Source organism: Erigeron canadensis, chromosome 4 (genome assembly GCF_010389155.1).
Source record: "Erigeron canadensis isolate Cc75 chromosome 4, C_canadensis_v1, whole genome shotgun sequence".
Lineage (NCBI taxonomy): Eukaryota > Viridiplantae > Streptophyta > Magnoliopsida > Asterales > Asteraceae > Erigeron > Erigeron canadensis.
Genome location: NC_057764.1, coordinates 31244977 through 31261554, shown reverse-complemented (window position 1 = coordinate 31261554; position 16578 = coordinate 31244977). Strand labels below are relative to the sequence as shown.

Genomic DNA, 16578 nt, shown 5'->3' with positions numbered 1-16578 from the left:
TATTGGACTGAAAAAAATGGTTAGAAACTTAGAATGTATATGACTTGTCACGTTTTGTTATAGTGTTTATCAAACTTTCTTTGTTGACATGATGATTATTTAGTTGACTTGTTATCAAAAGTCTAAACCGTCACCGTATCAACATATTAAAACTTATACAAGGCCAATTACATGAAATAGCAAAACGTTGAATGCATAAAACGTGACAAGTTGAATACATATTGACGTATTTATCCCTTAATAAATTGTCCTTTTGTATGTACTCCCTTCGTCCCAAAGTAACCATACTAGGCGAAAAGTCCAAAAAAATGGTTAACAAAAAGTGTGTATAGTGCAACTCAGTTTTTTCATACTATAATGACAGTTTTACCTTTTCCATTTGCTTACTGTTTCTTTAAGCTTTGTGCTACTAGTTTTAATTAGGGGTAATATGAGAGATTATATTTAATCATTTATATAAATGAACAGTTATTTTAGGACAATGAAATAGTAAGGTGGGCAATTGTTCTAATACGGACAGAGTTTTAGCCGATTACATGCTATTGGATGTGTCATATACACGTTAACACGTACACATATGATTAGCGACATTTGAAAGTTTTGTACATTACCATATAATATCTTTTGTTCATTCCTGTTGTAGTTGGTCATAAGCTTTTGATTCTACTATATAAGATATCAGAATATGTAAGCCAATCATAAAACGAAAACGATAAAGCCAGAAAGGTAATTGAGAAGTGAATAGTTTGTATTAGAAGCTTCGGTGTTACAGAGGAATAGTTTTCTAGTATAGCCAGAGAAGAAAAGTTAGCGTAAGTTGGGAAATGTATTGGAATTAGTAAGGAACTGGTCAACGAATTTAAAGTTTATCTATGAGACTGTCATATGCATTGGGTCTGAAACATCATCTGCAAACATTTAAGTGAGTCGGAGTTAACTGAAACATACATGAAAATTTATGATAGGGAGGGTCTGGAGGTTTTCCAGCATGTTGGGTGTTCTGTGTGTGTGTGTGTGTGCAGACACAAGTTTAAATAGCCTAAAGTCCAATAATGTGGTTAAAAGAGCTCAAGTCATGTTTATTGAACAGAACATGATTCAAGTGGAAGCATGTGGATTAATCAAATTCTATTTCAGCCTTACAGGTTTCATTAACAACTTAGTTGAGCTCAATTTGAGTAAGCTAAGTGTTTTTACAGTTTATGTCAGGTAACCACTAATTTGTATTAAAATGATATATGATCACTTATGCTTAGACATGCTCTACACCAAAAACAACTTTATAGGGTATGTTGTATGTGGTTGTGGTAAGAAAAAAATTAGGCTGCTAAGGTATTACATTTGTAAGCCTCAGGCATGGCCCATGAAAGAACTATATTACTTTATCGAGTCTTACTAGTTCCAATATACATCCTCCGACTGATGTCTTGTATTTGGACTTTTCAGTTCTTCTACAATATTGGAAGCTCTTACTATAGAATTCAACGAGGCTTGGATGTTGTATAGCAGTTGGTGACTTGGTGTATCCGTCATATTGGCGAAATTCCCCCGCCTGATGCTCCACGTCTATTCTGGTATGTTTGGAATATATATATATATATATATATATATATAGCTTTATTATCTTCCATAAAAGTCTTGTAAACAGTTTGAAGTTATGCTTGGATCTATTTCAGTCTTGGGTTTTCAAGACTATACTTATTGATATTTATTGACATTTTTTCATTTATAAAATGAGTGGACATAGATTATTGAGTGTCAGTTCCTTTTAATTCTTTCCTTTGTTCATTAATGATGGCAGGTTGGCTCTGGCTTGCGTGCTCCCTGGCTTGTTCTTTTTTCACATTCGTTACTGGCGGGTTCTCTCAAATTTTAGCTCCTTATTCATCAAGGTTTCTATCATAACTTTTGTGTTGTCAAAATTTAGTCCTCCGTGCCTGCAAATCTAGCTCTCAAGTGTATAGGCTCTAAAGTTAATTATTTAGTTTTGTTTACCAATGGTTTTGAGTTTTTGACAATTATGCTTATAATAGAGAGGTGCATCAGATGCTGACATCAGCATGCTTCCCAAATACATATTTGAAGTGTCCAATGATGAGAATCAAGCTGATGGTAGAGCACGTAGAATGGTTCCCATGTTGACAAATGGTCCAGAATTCTCTCCTGAAGGTGTTTATCTAGTACTGGATGCGGTAAGTCTATTTTCCACTGATAAAGTGATTGCTTACTGATATAATTAGCTATTTAATGATAGAATCATGCCAGCTGAAGTTATATTGACTATAGGACCACGTTACACTAGAGTGCTTGTTCTGTATACATGTATAGCAACATATATATCTAGATACCTATGTGGAGATGGTAAAATGGGTGGTTTGGGTAATAACATTAAACAAGTTTGGGTTGAAACATAAACTTTTTTAGCGCAGGGCAAACAAGTTAGTTTGACCGGAAGACCCTTTAGAGTCTACTTTTTAATTTACTTTTAGATAAAGAAAATGAATTGAAAAAAGATACAAAACACAAATTATTGATAATCTAAATGTTTTATTGAAGTCATATAGGGTGTTGTCTGCATAAAAGTACAATTGGTATGACATTTAACCCATTTATCCACTTGAGTTTTAGGTATCATTTTTTGATGCAACACGATTGGGATAAAGATGACTTATATTGTCAGGTAGGATGGTTGTACGTAAATAGCTTGAAGCTGCCAAGTCTAGTGTTAGTAGGTACCATGAAACTGCAGAAGAAAAACTTGGCAGGATGGTTATAACTTGTTCATAGTAACTATGCTGTTTCCCTGTGAAATTAATCCATGCTTCAGTCCTTCAATTTTACCAAAATGGTTATAGCTTAATGCCATTTGTGTGTTGAGTGATCGATTGCATTATGATTTATCCTTGTTAATTAGATATGAACCATCAAACTATGGTATATTTTTTTGGGTATGTACTAAGATAAATTGAAAATAAAGGAATGAATTAGCTTTATTGACAAGATGGGAGGGACAGGTGCATAGGGTGACGTGTGAATACAGGTTTGGGTTGAAACGAACAGGGCTAGATAAACTTGCAAAAACTTTTTCATCCACTTATAAATAATATCTAAATCTTTGTCTGAAATGATTTAGGAGGTTGTAAGTGACAGAAGTACCGTTTCTGTTTAGTTATTTCTTGTATATATTTAGATACAACGAATTTATGAAAGAAAAAAAAAAGTACAACCCATTTAAGGAAATACACAACCCAAATTAATAAATGGGTTGAAATGACCAACTGTGATATTTAATATTGTTGACTAAGTAAATACTACAGGAGCTATCCGAAGAAACTAACCAGTCTGACTTTCATCTCTGTTTTTTTGAAGGACTGCTGTATATGCCTCTGCAACTGTCAAGATGGAACAGAACTTTGTTCACTTCCATGCAACCATCACTTCCATACTAGATGCATCCGAGATTGGCTAGTGCTAAGAGCTTGTTGTCCACTCTGCAAGCGTGAATTGATCAGGAAAAATCAGAACTGGAAACATAGTTTCGATTAACACAAAAGAACCAAAATAAAGGAAACTTGGTATAGGTCAACCATTGTTGATATACTTCCGTTGTTCCATGGCTTCAGATTGTGTGATTACCTTGTTATTGGCTGCCTCTGAATTTGGCAGGAAGGAAGGTTATATGGATCAACTGAAAAAACTTCGTTTTGAGTAGAGTGCTTGTATAGAGCTCAAACAACTAATAGTATCTTGTATGCAAGTAGAGATGTATAAAGTGACTGAACTAGTAATTAAGGTGACATTTTGTCTGATTTTCTTATGAATGTTCGGTTTGTGTTGTGTGTTATTTCAAATCGCCCAGATTATAAAAAAATGCTAAAAGAAAAATGGTTTGAATGTCTCTTAACTTTTGCACATACAAACTTCTAAACCTTTTACCGAAAAAAAAAAAAAAAACTTCTAAACCATTTTTACTCAAAGATTTGGATTTTTGCTGAAAATCCGTACTATTGTTTTTGTTATCATGGTCAATGCATTAACGATATCTGATCTTTTTTAAAAAGGACAAACAAATATTGGTGGCTAACTCATTCATACAGGGATTAGAAAATGGCCTGTTGCACTTCCCTTGTGGCCTCTTGCCCAGCTCACTACCTTCATTCAATTTTGATTCGTTTGAAACCTTCTATACCGGATCCTTGAACCAGTAGGCGCTGATCAGTTTTAAACTTCTGAGCATGGTCCTTTCGCAGACCTCAAGGTCATGTAGGTGACAGTTTCACCTCTTTTAAGCTTATGTCTACCTTGAATGGTTTAAACATGTAAGGTTTGAAAAGATGGCCAAAAAAAGGGGCTAAATGTATCTCTTGGCATACAAATTTCTAACCTATATTATACTCTAAAAACAATACACCCTGTGCATTCATATTTTGCACACTAATTAAAATTGTGGACAAAATGAATTTCATGCCAACCTCAAGTCTATATATATTCGTATGTTTATTCTGATACTCATCTTTAACAAACTCCCGGTCATTATATATAACCATAACCTTTAGATTAAAATTCTAGTCTAGCGGTATGTAAGTTAGGTATAGTAACCATGAATTTATAAGTTCAAGTTTCATTATGAACAAAATTGGGAAGTATTATGTGAGATGTTACTATTTGTAATTATGAAAAAAAAAAAAAAAACCCTCAAAAAAAGTGCTTTAAAAACCAAATTTAACTACGTTTGGATTTATGTGTGTGTATTTTTATTTTTTTTGGATTTTGTAATTGTGTTAACCATAACTTTTTTTTAGCAAAATCTCGAACTTATCGTTATTTGTTGCAAAAACCTGTCTACATTAGTCCGTATTTCACAGTCAAACATTTCTTCAGAGTCTGAAAAGTCAAACATTCTCAACTTTACCTTTTCCTAAAATTGATTTTACTTTACACTACTAATCGCCAAATATTCATATTTTCCCTCTCTAATATAAACAAAAGCCATTCAATTTTATATCAGAATCACACACACACACACACAGAAATTAGCTACGTTTGAGAGATGGCGACGACAGTGCCGGAGATCATCGTGGTCATCGAACCGGAAAATCAGGACGATATCGCCGCACCAGAAACAGTTACCTCAACTTTAATCTCATCAACTCTTCGAGGTCTTTTCGTGTGCCGGATTCTGGTATCATCTGTACTAACCGGATTTTTCTATAATTTTCATGAGCCGAATTGGTTGGAGAACTGGAGAGCGAATTTCGGCCCGGTTGTTGTTATCGAGACGATTCGGAAGCTTATATTAACTGTGGTTTCTGTTGTGATTTTGAGTTGGAGTGCTGTGAGTAACGAGAGGAATGTGTTTCTTTTTCGTGTTTTGATCTCGTTTTACTTGTTACAATGTGTGGTTGATGTTGTGCTGATGTGGAAAGAGTACTATACAAGGAGTAATTCAGCAGTTCCTACTCAAATCAGGTGATTTCATTTACATTATTATTGAATACTTGTAATTGTTACAAGCTTGGATCTGAAACAGGAAAGATAGGACCGAGGATTCAATAGACAAAGGTATCATTCTAAAGAAAGGGAATTTGAGGTAAAGCAGGCATAAGAGAATTGAGTTACAGAGCTAATATTCAAACATCAATATATATATATATATATATATATATGGAGACAAACAGTTTTAAAATAAGAACGGTGAGAACACCTTAAAATCATCATTTTGATGCATTAAAAGTCCATAAAACTGACATAGTGCATAACTATTTATCATTATTTAAGCGTTTAACAACACATTGATTTATCAAAATCGAAAAAATCACGTTTTTTGTTGGATTCATCATTTTGATGAATATGCATCCAAGATGGATGCACAAAACAAAAATCATGAATATTTCGATTTTGACGGATGAATGTGTTGTTAATCACTTAAATAATGATAATTAGTTATGCACTATGTTAGTTTTATGGACTTTTAATGCATCAAAATGATGTTTTTAAGGTGTTCTCACCGTTCTTATTTTAAAAGTGTTCTCACCGACAGATCAGATAGAGATCTACTTTTTATTCCATGGGCAGCTCAAGAAATATATATATATATATAGGGTAGAGATCGAGAGAGAAGGTTCTTAAAGAGAGAAGGAAGAGAAGGTCCGTTTTTTAATTTTTTTTTAACTTGTTTTTTTAAAATTTTTTCATTTTTTTTTAATTAACTCAATCCATAAAAAAGTTTTAAAAAAATTTAGAAAAAAAAAAATTTCTAACCCGAGTTAGTGAGTTATACATGTAAGGTTACGGTACGGGCTTCGTCCTTAAGGATATTAATAAAGAGTAGCTGGTGGGAGTGATAGGTCATTGAGGGTGATAGGTCATTGGGGGTGATCGGTGATGGGGTGATCAACTTTACGGGCTTCGCCCTTAGATATCATGGCTCCGCCATAGTCTGAGAGGCTTCGCCTATAGCTTACGGGCTACGCCCTTTGAAAAAAAAATATTTTTTAAAATTTTTAAAAATTTTTATATGAAATTGGTTAACTAAAGAGGGAATGAAAAAAGTGAAAAACGGGAAAAAAGTTCAAAAAAGAAGCTAAAAAAAATAAAAAACGAACCTTCTTTCTCTTCTCTCCTTAAGGTACCTTCTCATTTGATCTCTATCCTATATGTATATATTTATATATAATATTATAGTAAGTTTATGCAGTGCTAGCTGTAATTTAGAGTAAGCTTTTGATTATACTCAAAACTGAGTGCAAAGAGTTTTATAATGCAAAGTTTGTGCAGTGCTAGCTATAATTTAGAGTAAGCTTTTGATTATATACTCAAAACTGAGTGCAATGAGCTTTATAACGCACGCGCTTTGTGTTAATTAACAGAAAAACGGCAAAAATAAGAATATAAGATACAAATAGATTAACTGATTAAAATAAGAGGGGCTAATTAATGTAGAAAAGAGACCGAAGTATTTGTCACAAGTTCAAATATAGTGGATTAAATGAACAGTAAATTGTGCGACGAGTCAACTCAACAATTCATCATATAGATAAGTTATATAGCTCACCTTAGAGGCTAACATCTTGAGGATCTAACTAGAAGTTTCAGTTTCGAATCCCCTTAGTTACAATTTTGGAGATGGTTGTCTTCTTGGTAACCTGAATAGAAAAAGCATGATTCATTTACCATCTATGAGTAGATAAGTTATATCTATGTATGCAAGGCATAAATATATTAACTGTTAGCCTGTTAGGATAAATAGTAAATTGAGATTAAGATTTGTTGAGAGGTAGCAGGTGTTTGGTTTCAAGCTAAAGTTGCGGTTCTCATCATCATGAATTTAATCAAACTAAAATGGGATGTTCAGCAAAAGTTTTCAGGGGTACTGCCTATATAAAATGTTGACATGTCTGTCTTAGATCAAGTGTATATCATCATATTTGTAATGAGAAATTAAGGAGAAGCAAGTTCTTTTTAATAAATATTGTTGCATCACTCTACTAATGTCAACAACTTTTGGACATTTCAGTTCGTATAGAAGATGGGACATGAGTATTTCACCGATCTGGTGTCCGTGGTCTGTAATTGCCATCCTATGGATGCTCCACAACAACTTCCATTTCAAGATTCTCCTTAATGATGCTCCACGTCTATTCTGGTTTGTATTAAGCAAACACACTTAGTGATTAATATAAAAACTCAACATGTGCCCCCTCTGTCATAGCTGATAAACTGCTTTGGTAGATTTACTCACATCCTTCCTTAGTATATTTCCATGAAGAAAAATCTTTTATAGATGAAAATAAAAAAGAGTACAACAGGTAATATTGTGGGGGCCATTATTTATTATTAAGAGTTCATTTGGAACAAGAGGTATCGCGTAGGGTAATGCTGTCAACATGAACGGTTACCAATAAAACGAATGTTATCAATAAGGTATGTGTCAAGATACGAAGTTGGTTGTGTAATTGACTGAAATTATGTCTCTTCAAAAAGAGAAGATATATATTTGTATCAGGTTTGTATCTCATGTTCTTAAATTTGTGTTATTAAGTTTTCTTCATTGTTATAAATTGATGGCAGGTTAACTTTGGGCTTTTTGGTATCCAGTGAAACTTTTCTTGCTGGTTTGATTGTGATTTTCTGCACCATGGTCTTGTTTATGTTTATCTCTTTTGGAAAGGCCCGAATATTTTTTGTAAGTGCACTACCCCTGCGTCTGCCCCTGTTAACTGTTTTTGTTATATCAATGTAATGCAACTTTGTTTACCAACGATTCTGAAAACCATGCTAATACGCAGGAAGGTGCATCAGAGAATTACATTAGCGCCCTTCCCAATTACATATTTGAGTTGCCCAATTGTGTAGTGGAATTGTCCAATAGTGTGGAGCAAAATGATGGTAAAGCAGGTAGAATGATGCCTGTGGAAACAAATGATCCAGACTGGTCTAATGAAATTCCAACAGATGATGTGGTAAGTCCTTCCCAAAATTCGAGTATCACTTGAGCATACTGCACACATGCACACAGCCTTACCTATATACATACATATTTATGTTGTCTCAGACATACATACTTATTTATATATATGTTACTCTTGGTAGTTGGTACTTCATATTTTATAACTATCCTATCAGATACCATAAAAACCATAGAAGAAAAGCAGGTTCCAATGGTTATAACTTGATCATATGTTTTTTCCAAGTGGCATGAATCTATATCAGAGTTCTAAATATGGTTATTACTTGGTAAGTTTTGTGTGTCTGCCAATCGATTGGTTGAGGTAGCAATTATGATCTTATTATGAGCGGGTCATTCGTGCTATGTTTAGTCTGTAATAGGTAAGCTAAATTTCTGTGAAATGAGTTGAATAGTTTGTATGGGTCAAACAAGGGGAAAGTCCCCCAAATGTATTTCTAATGCTAAAAACTAAACACTATTGTACAAATATAATTCTTCTACTCTTATTTAAGAGTTGAGACATTGACTTATTATAAAATTTTGGACAAAAAAGTGTGTCGGATCAGCCTGACCCATTTTAAAGTTACCCAAACCACCTTTTTTCACTTCTAATCGATTACATATTAATAATAAACGGTCAACTATTGTCTATATCTTTCCAGAGAACTTAACAAAATTTAAGGAACGAAGATGGACTAATAGTAACAATATGATCGTATCTTTTTATATGTTGATTTCTCCCGAGAAATATATGACAACCTTCATATCAAGTGAATAAACTGAAAATAAAACCTTTTCCTCTGATTATAAATAATGAAATCAAGCCATCACCATGTCATCCTTACTTCTTTTCAACTTGCCCAATTTTTATTGCTCTTTCTGCAACTTGCCCAATCTTAGACTGGATTCTTCATTGCTGAGCCGGCATATGAACTATATAGTTTTGAGTTTTGACCATTATCATCATTGTTTCAGGACTGCAGCATATGTCTCGACTTATATGAAAATGGATCAGAAATAAATTTACTTCCTTGCAAACATAATTTCCACGCTGCATGCATTCGGAAATGGCTAAGCATAAAAAGGATTTGTCCGTTATGCAAGCAAGAGCTCAAGTGATATTCACAGGTTTTGAAGAGCGCCGCTTTCTATAGGACTATTGGTAAAGGTACATTTAATATCATTGCGGGAATAATAGTTTAACTGACACAGCGTACAAAAACCAAAATAAAGGCCGGCATCGTATAGGTCGACCATTGTTACTATAGCTACATTCTCAAGTCATGATCTCTATATGTCTTGAGTCCTGGTTCTATATGATTGATACCTTGTTTTTGGTTGTATTTGGTGTATTTGTGAGGAGAGGTTATATGAAACAAACTTCACCTTTTGATCAGAGGGGTCATCTATTTTGTATACTGAGTAGAGATGTCTACAATTGACCAATTCATATTGACTATATGAAGTTTTTAGACGACTAGCAATTTTTACAAAAGCTATTGCAAAACTAGATAGGGAGTCATCAAAACTACTTGCAGAAGTACTATTTCCGAGCTTCCCAAACTTGGATCGTAACTTTCTGATGACCCCAGTTCCCCAAACGGGCTTTGTCCAGTCTGTATGAGCAAGATCACATGCTATCTACATATTTGAAAATGTATGTGTAGAGTTAAAATGATAACTAAGAAATATGGTTTAGACTTTAGACCAACACAACGGAAACAAAAATATAGTGTAATAGTATATAGGTTGAGCATTGATTGCTACTTTGTCAAATCTCCATCTCTCCATGTCTCGAGTCCCAAACCATATGTATTCAGCAATACTTGGTGTACGGTAGGAAGTAGAGCTTATATGGATCCATCCGGAAAAACTTCAACTTTCAATCATTTTAACATCACTTCAAATTTCCACTGATAAATTGATTGCTTACTGATATACTTAGCTATTTAATCGACTATAAGACCATGTTACACTAGAGTGTTTGTTCTGTATACATGCATAGCAACACATATATCTAGATACCTATGTAGAGATGGTAACGTGGGTGGTTTGGGTAATAGTTTTAGACAAGTTTGGGTTGATACATAAACTTTTTTAGCGCAGGGCAACAAGTTAGTTTGACCAGAAGACCTTTAGCATCTACTTTTTAATTTATCTTTAGATAAAGAAAATGAATTGAAAACCGATACAAAACACAAGTTATTGATAATCTTGATGTTTTATTGACGTCATATAGGGTGTTGTCTGCATAAAAGTAAAATTGGTTTGACGTTTAAGTGGATAAATGGGTTAAACGGTTTAACCCATTTATCCACTTCAGGTTTAGGTATACTTTTTTGATGCAACAGGCTTAGGATAGAAATGGCTTATATTGTCAAGTAGGATGGTTGTACGTAATAACGTAAATAGCTTGAAGCTGCCAAGTCTAGTGTTAGTAGATACCATGAAACTGCAGAAGAATTTATAACTTGTTCATAGTAACTATGCTGTTTTCCTGTGACATTAACCCATGCTGCAGTCCTTCAATTTTACCAAAACGGTTATACCTTAATGCCGTTTGTGTGTTAAGTGATTGATTGCATTATGATTTATCCTTGTTAATTAAAAATGAACCATTAAACTATGGTATATTTTTTTGGGTATGTACTAAGATAAATTGAAAATAAAAGAAATGAATACTTTAATTGAATAATCCCTGGAGAATAAATCTTGTTGTCAAGGGACAATATCTGGATCAAAGCCTTTTTTTATTGAGAAAATTACATGTATCCTCCCTGTGGGTTCCCAATTTCATTAATCATTGCTAACTTTTTAAATTACTCTGTCGGGTAATTTTTAAATATTAGGGAGGATTAATAAAAATTTCTACAAACCACAGAGACAGACCCGTGTTATTTTTTCTTATATAAGATGCGGATTGGAAATATTGAAAGTGTGCTATCACCTCACTTCTTTTACTTCTTTCCATCTGGTTTTTAATAGATTGTTTAGCCACTCGATAATTTTCGGATAGCTTTATTGGCAAGACGGGAGGGACAGGTGCATAGGGTAACGTGTGAATACAAGTTTGGGCTGAAACGAACAGGGCTAGATCAACTTGCAAAAACTTTTCCATCCATTTATAATAAATAATATCTAAATTCTGAAATGATTTAGGAGGTTGCAAGTGATAGAAGTAGACGGTTGGATGGACTTTAACCCATTTGAACCGTTTCTGTTTAGTTATTTCTTATTTATATTTAGATACAACGAATTTGTGGAGGTACAACACATTTAAGGAAAAACACAACCTAAATCTAATAAATGGGTTGAAATTGACAAAGTCTGATATTTAAAATTGTTGTCTAAGTAAATAATACAGAAACTATTCGAAGATACTAACCGGTCCAACTTTCATCTGTGTTTTTTTGAAGGACTGCTGTATATGCCTCTGCAACTATGAAGATGGAGCAGAACTTTATTCACTTCCATGTAACCATAACTTCCATGCAACCATCACTTCCATACTAGATGTACCCGAGAATGGCTAATGCTAAGAGTTAATTGTCCGCTCTGCAAGCGTTAAATGATCAGGTAAAATCAGAGCTGGAAACATAGTTTCGATTAAGACAAAAGAACTAAAATAAAGGAAACCTGGCATAGGTCAACCATTGTTGATATACTTCCGTGGGCCCATGGCTTGAGTCTGTGTGATTACCTTGTTATTGGCTGCCTCTGAATTTGGCAGGAAGGAAGGTTATATGGATCAACTGAAAAACTTCATTTTAAGTAGAGTGCTTGTACAGAGCTCAAAAACAACTAATAAGTTCTTCATTCTCTTATATTACAGTATCCTATTCGAAAGTGGAGATGTATAAAGTGACTGAACCAGTAAGGCAGTTATCTAGGTAGACATTTCGGCTGATTTTCTTATGAAGGGTTGGTTTGTGTTTTAATTCAAATGGCCCAGATTATGAAAAATTGCTAAAAGGAAAATGGGTTGAATGTCTCAACTTTTGCACATACAAACTTCTAAATCGTTTTTACTCAAAGATTTGGATTATTGCTGAAATGATCCGTACCATTGTTTTTGTTATCATGGTTAATGCATTAACAACATTTGATCTTTTTAAAGAGGACATGTAAATATTGCCCAACTAATTCATACCAGGATTAGAAAATGGCCTGTTTCACTTGAATCCGTTTTGGGCTCTTAACCAGCACATCTGCCGTTCCATCTTGATTGGTTTGAAACCTTCCAAACCTGATCCTTGAACCGGTAGGCAGTAATCAGTTCTGAACTTCTGATCATGGTCCTTTTGCAGACCTCAAGGTATAAGTCACTGAATTTATACGTGTCCTTCCTATACATATATATATAGTATATAGTATGGATAGCAGCAATAAGATGCATAATAATGATGAGAAATAATAGATAATGGTAAAAGTGGTAGTAACTAGAAACGACAGAATTAAGCATAAAACAACATAACATGAAAAGTACCAAGTAGTTCCAACAACATGGATGACCAAATTAAGTTTGACAGAAGATTATTAAAGGACACAAACACACATGAGCAAGCAAGCAGTAGCAAATAAGCAACCTAGATGATAATAATAACTAAGAAAGCCTATATATAATTAATAGCCTGATCGAGGCCGCTTGATAACTTGTTGAAAGAGATCCTCATCGTGAGCATCAAACGCGAGGGACATGTTGTTGGATATCTTGAAGCGGTTACAATCAAAACCATCCTTGGGATCCAGATCAGGATAGTTGAAGTGGTAACCGTAGTCATGCTTAGAGCTAATTGTGCCGCCCTCATGAGTACGAAAATTTTCGTACCAGGTAGCTGCCCCCTCTCTGAACCTCCGCATATCCTCCTCCCTTACCTTCAGCTTAGACTTGATAAAATTATGAGTCCCCTCCTTTTCCCTCTTCTGCAGCTCCTTCAGCCAAAGATATGAACTATGAACCTCGTCAGCCCAAGTTTGATCATACTTCGTATCCTTCTTAAACAGAGCTTCCACTTTCTTCTTATTATTACGATTAATCTGGTTAATCATACGCAGACCCTCCGCCTTGGTGATTTTTTATACCGTCCATGGTTCTTCCGTTTTCAAGAAAAGAATAAAAAGTTCCCGATTTCAAATCTTCCACTGAAAGCCCCCATATTCTCATCCAAGACTCGGCGTCTGCTAAGATATTAGCATATGCACAATTAGGACGGCTAACATCCATTCTCCTTTTACTATCTGGCTTCAAATCGTTTAAATTAACCCCTTTTCTAATCAACCCACAAACCAACATCTCCTTGCGTCCGCAGGGACCATAAATATCAACCCACTCTTTGCAGGGACCATGAATATCAGCCCACCGTTTCTTCCCACCATCGATTCCCGAAAACATTTTTAGGGTTTTGGTTTTTCCTTTTCTCTTCTTATTCTTATATCTGAGTATCTATAATATACAAATATAATATGTTATTATATTTGCATATAATACAGAAAGTTGAACTAGTTAGACAATGAAAGTACATGAAAGTTCAACTAGTTAACACAAGTAAATTTCTATCCTAAATAGAGAACTACACCATGCAGCAGATTTATTGACTTTTTTTTTTCTTATAAGCATTAAAAATGGGGAAAAAAATAATTCGATGATCATAGAAAGCTATTTATAAATTACTCCCTATAACATTAGATTATTCAAGGCACCATCTTAGAACATCTGTTACTTAATTTAAGGACCACACCTCACATAGAAAGCTTACACTCATATAGAAACCAAATTGGACCACATGAATGGTACAAATTTTATATATACACATGGTTCCCAAAAGTTCAGACTTGAGTTCTGATCAGTATTATGTGCCAAAGAGCAAGATTTTTAACAATCAAAGGTATCTAGTAAACAAAATTAATCTACAAGATACTATTCCATTATATTGTCAAACTACACTAATCAAAATTTATACTATCAAAAGAAGAATTGGGCTGCAACTAAAACTTTGACGTAGAAAAAAAAAAACTAAAAGTAATACGGAGTATATGATTATCATCATACTCAAATTTATCAAGTACAATCAAGAAACTTTAAAGATTTGTTAAAAATACTAAACAAAAAAAAAACAGAAGAACATTACGGCACTTACCACAAGGAAAAGATGAACAATACAAGAGAATGGAATAGGGTTGCGTAGGATTTGCTTATGGTGAAGATGTATGTATAGCAAAGATTTAAAATAGAGATATATACTGAAAAGAAGGAACGTGATTAGAGATTTGGGGGTATATGTGTAATATTAGATAAGCTCTAGATTTTGGTGGAACGCTTTTAAGACTAGCATTCTGTATAACAACTTATTGTTTCAAAATAAAAGCTAAAACTATTTATTATCAAATAAAGCTGTTGATGGAAGAGGAGTTTTTCACCCAAATTAAAATCTAAAGCTCCTAAAAAGCTTCTTGAAAAGCTTGTACCAAACAAAACCTAAGTGAGATGGTTATATAAGGCCGGCCCGTTACTTTTTTTTTTATCTATGTGACCCAAACATTCATGGCTTCCAAAGTGTCGAATCCAAGACCACCATTCTTTTTAGAAGGCTAAGGGGTAAGGTTTAGTCGGCTTGTTTTATCGGCAAAAACCATCGGCAAGCATCGCCTCATCGGCTATACTATAGCACATGTATCGGCTAGTTTTTGGCAAGTTTAATCGGCTAATTTTGGCTATATATATCAGCATGTTTGACCGATCCTTGTGAACGTTGGGAGCGTGTGTACTTGTGACCGTTTTTATTTTATTTTATTTTTGTTCTTGTGCCAATCTTGTGTTAGGAACAGGTTGCACATCGGAAGCAAAACAGAAAAATAAATAAAGAACACGAGAATTAACGTGGCATCTCAGTCAATGTGTGTGAACTAATCCACGGCTGCAACTAGGGTTTTTTATTAGCTCAGCACAACAATTACAATGCATAGACCTGAATATATATAGATAATAGTCTAGGGCTTCTTGCTTGGTGAATAAATAAACCGAATGGGCTTCCTAAATAAGCCCAAGGCCTTCATAAAACTTGACAATCTCCCACTTGAAGGCCTTGCGAGAAAACAAGTCACTAACAAATACACAACAATCCAAGTCTTTAGCAATCAGTAATCCCAAAACACACAGAACGGAAGTACAGGTCCAACTCAACGAACAAACCAAACTTCTAACCATAGCACACCTAGTTGCAGCGGACCCCCACTCATTAGCAAATAGAAGGCCCTGTTAGAGCCTCAGATGACTCCAACACAGTGTCAACAGACCCCGACTTTTCATCCTCAATCCCAACTGATTCCCATAGACTCAAACCATCAGATACAGGGACTCTTATAGGAACACTCTCCACTAACAGTAACTTCTCATGAGAGATTTCATTCGGATCCCAAGTCTTCTGAACCCAACGTAGATTTCTAGACTGTGTCGAGCTACTCCCACTGTCACGAAACTCCCGTACACGTTCAGACTTCCGAATACGCTCAAGCGGATTACCTAGAGTCCCAGAGTTCTTTACCGTCAACTGAACTCGTTTAACTACTGAATCGGCGAGTCCGACTTTGGCGTTTGTCTCAACAAGGGTGGTCACTTCCCCATACGGAACAGGCACCATATACAACGACCCTTCTTGAAACCCCTAGTAACCACGAGATTTCCTTTAACGACTTTCCACTTTCCACCACCAAACTTAACGTCTAAACCTTGTTCATCCAACTGCCCAACGGAGATCAACTTCGTTTCAAGCCTCGGAATAACCCTGACATTACACAAAGTCCAAGTAGTGCCAAAGTAGTAACAAGATCCAAATCCCCCAAGCCAGTCACATCAAGAATTTCACCGCTTCCAAGCCTAACCTTGCCAAAATCGCCTTTTTTAACATTTCGCATGCAATCATTGCTATGGGTAGCATGGAATGATGCACCGGAATCCATGACCCATGAATCCACATTGCTTTCAACACACATCATCAAGACATCGTCTTCGGAGTCGCTTTCTGTAGCACTGTTTAATCCATCAGAATTCTTTTTCAGAGAATTCTTATTCGAATATTGACTCCTGTAATGTCCAGTCTCGTTGTAGTCCCAACATCGCATACTCGGACGAG

At 34.9% G+C, this 16578-nt stretch overlaps 2 protein-coding genes and 1 long non-coding RNA gene across 3 annotated transcripts; 2 read left to right on the top strand and 1 right to left on the bottom strand.

Moving 5' to 3' along the window:
- The first annotated feature begins 1555 nt into the window (after positions 1 to 1555).
- On the top strand, positions 1556 to 3804 carry LOC122597399 (E3 ubiquitin protein ligase RIE1-like). The gene is made up of 4 exons (XM_043769998.1): positions 1556 to 1578; positions 1802 to 1892; positions 2034 to 2192; positions 3370 to 3804. Exons 1-4 carry the CDS (start codon positions 1556 to 1558, stop codon positions 3544 to 3546), a joined length of 450 nt encoding a protein of 149 aa, XP_043625933.1. The 3' UTR covers positions 3547 to 3804.
- A 1199-nt stretch (positions 3805 to 5003) lies between these two features.
- On the top strand, positions 5004 to 12387 carry LOC122597591 (E3 ubiquitin protein ligase RIE1-like). Its single transcript, XM_043770169.1, has 6 exons — positions 5004 to 5469; positions 7517 to 7645; positions 8071 to 8185; positions 8289 to 8462; positions 9425 to 9617; positions 11866 to 12387. The coding sequence occupies exons 1-5, from the start codon at positions 5051 to 5053 to the stop codon at positions 9566 to 9568; spliced, it is 981 nt and encodes a 326-aa protein (XP_043626104.1). The 5' UTR covers positions 5004 to 5050; the 3' UTR covers positions 9569 to 9617; positions 11866 to 12387.
- Positions 10021 to 14647, bottom strand: LOC122597593. Its single transcript, XR_006323442.1, has 5 exons — positions 14587 to 14647; positions 12600 to 13892; positions 12086 to 12166; positions 11835 to 12004; positions 10021 to 10090 (listed from the first exon to the last, which is right to left on the bottom strand). It is a non-coding gene; the product is annotated as an uncharacterized LOC122597593 (long non-coding RNA).
- Between the last annotated feature and the right edge of the window lie 1931 nt (positions 14648 to 16578).

Coding starts and splice junctions, on each gene's coding strand:
- LOC122597591 (XM_043770169.1), top strand. CDS start 5,051: ATGGCGACGACAGTGCCGGAGATCATCGTGGTCATCGAACCGGAAAAT. Junction 5,470..7,516: donor GCAGTTCCTACTCAAATCAG/GTGATTTCATTT, acceptor TGGACATTTCAG/TTCGTATAGAAGATGGGACA. Junction 7,646..8,070: donor GATGCTCCACGTCTATTCTG/GTTTGTATTAAG, acceptor AATTGATGGCAG/GTTAACTTTGGGCTTTTTGG.
- LOC122597399 (XM_043769998.1), top strand. CDS start 1,556: ATGCTCCACGTCTATTCTGGTAT. Junction 1,579..1,801: donor CTCCACGTCTATTCTGGTAT/GTTTGGAATATA, acceptor TAATGATGGCAG/GTTGGCTCTGGCTTGCGTGC. Junction 2,193..3,369: donor TTTATCTAGTACTGGATGCG/GTAAGTCTATTT, acceptor GTTTTTTTGAAG/GACTGCTGTATATGCCTCTG.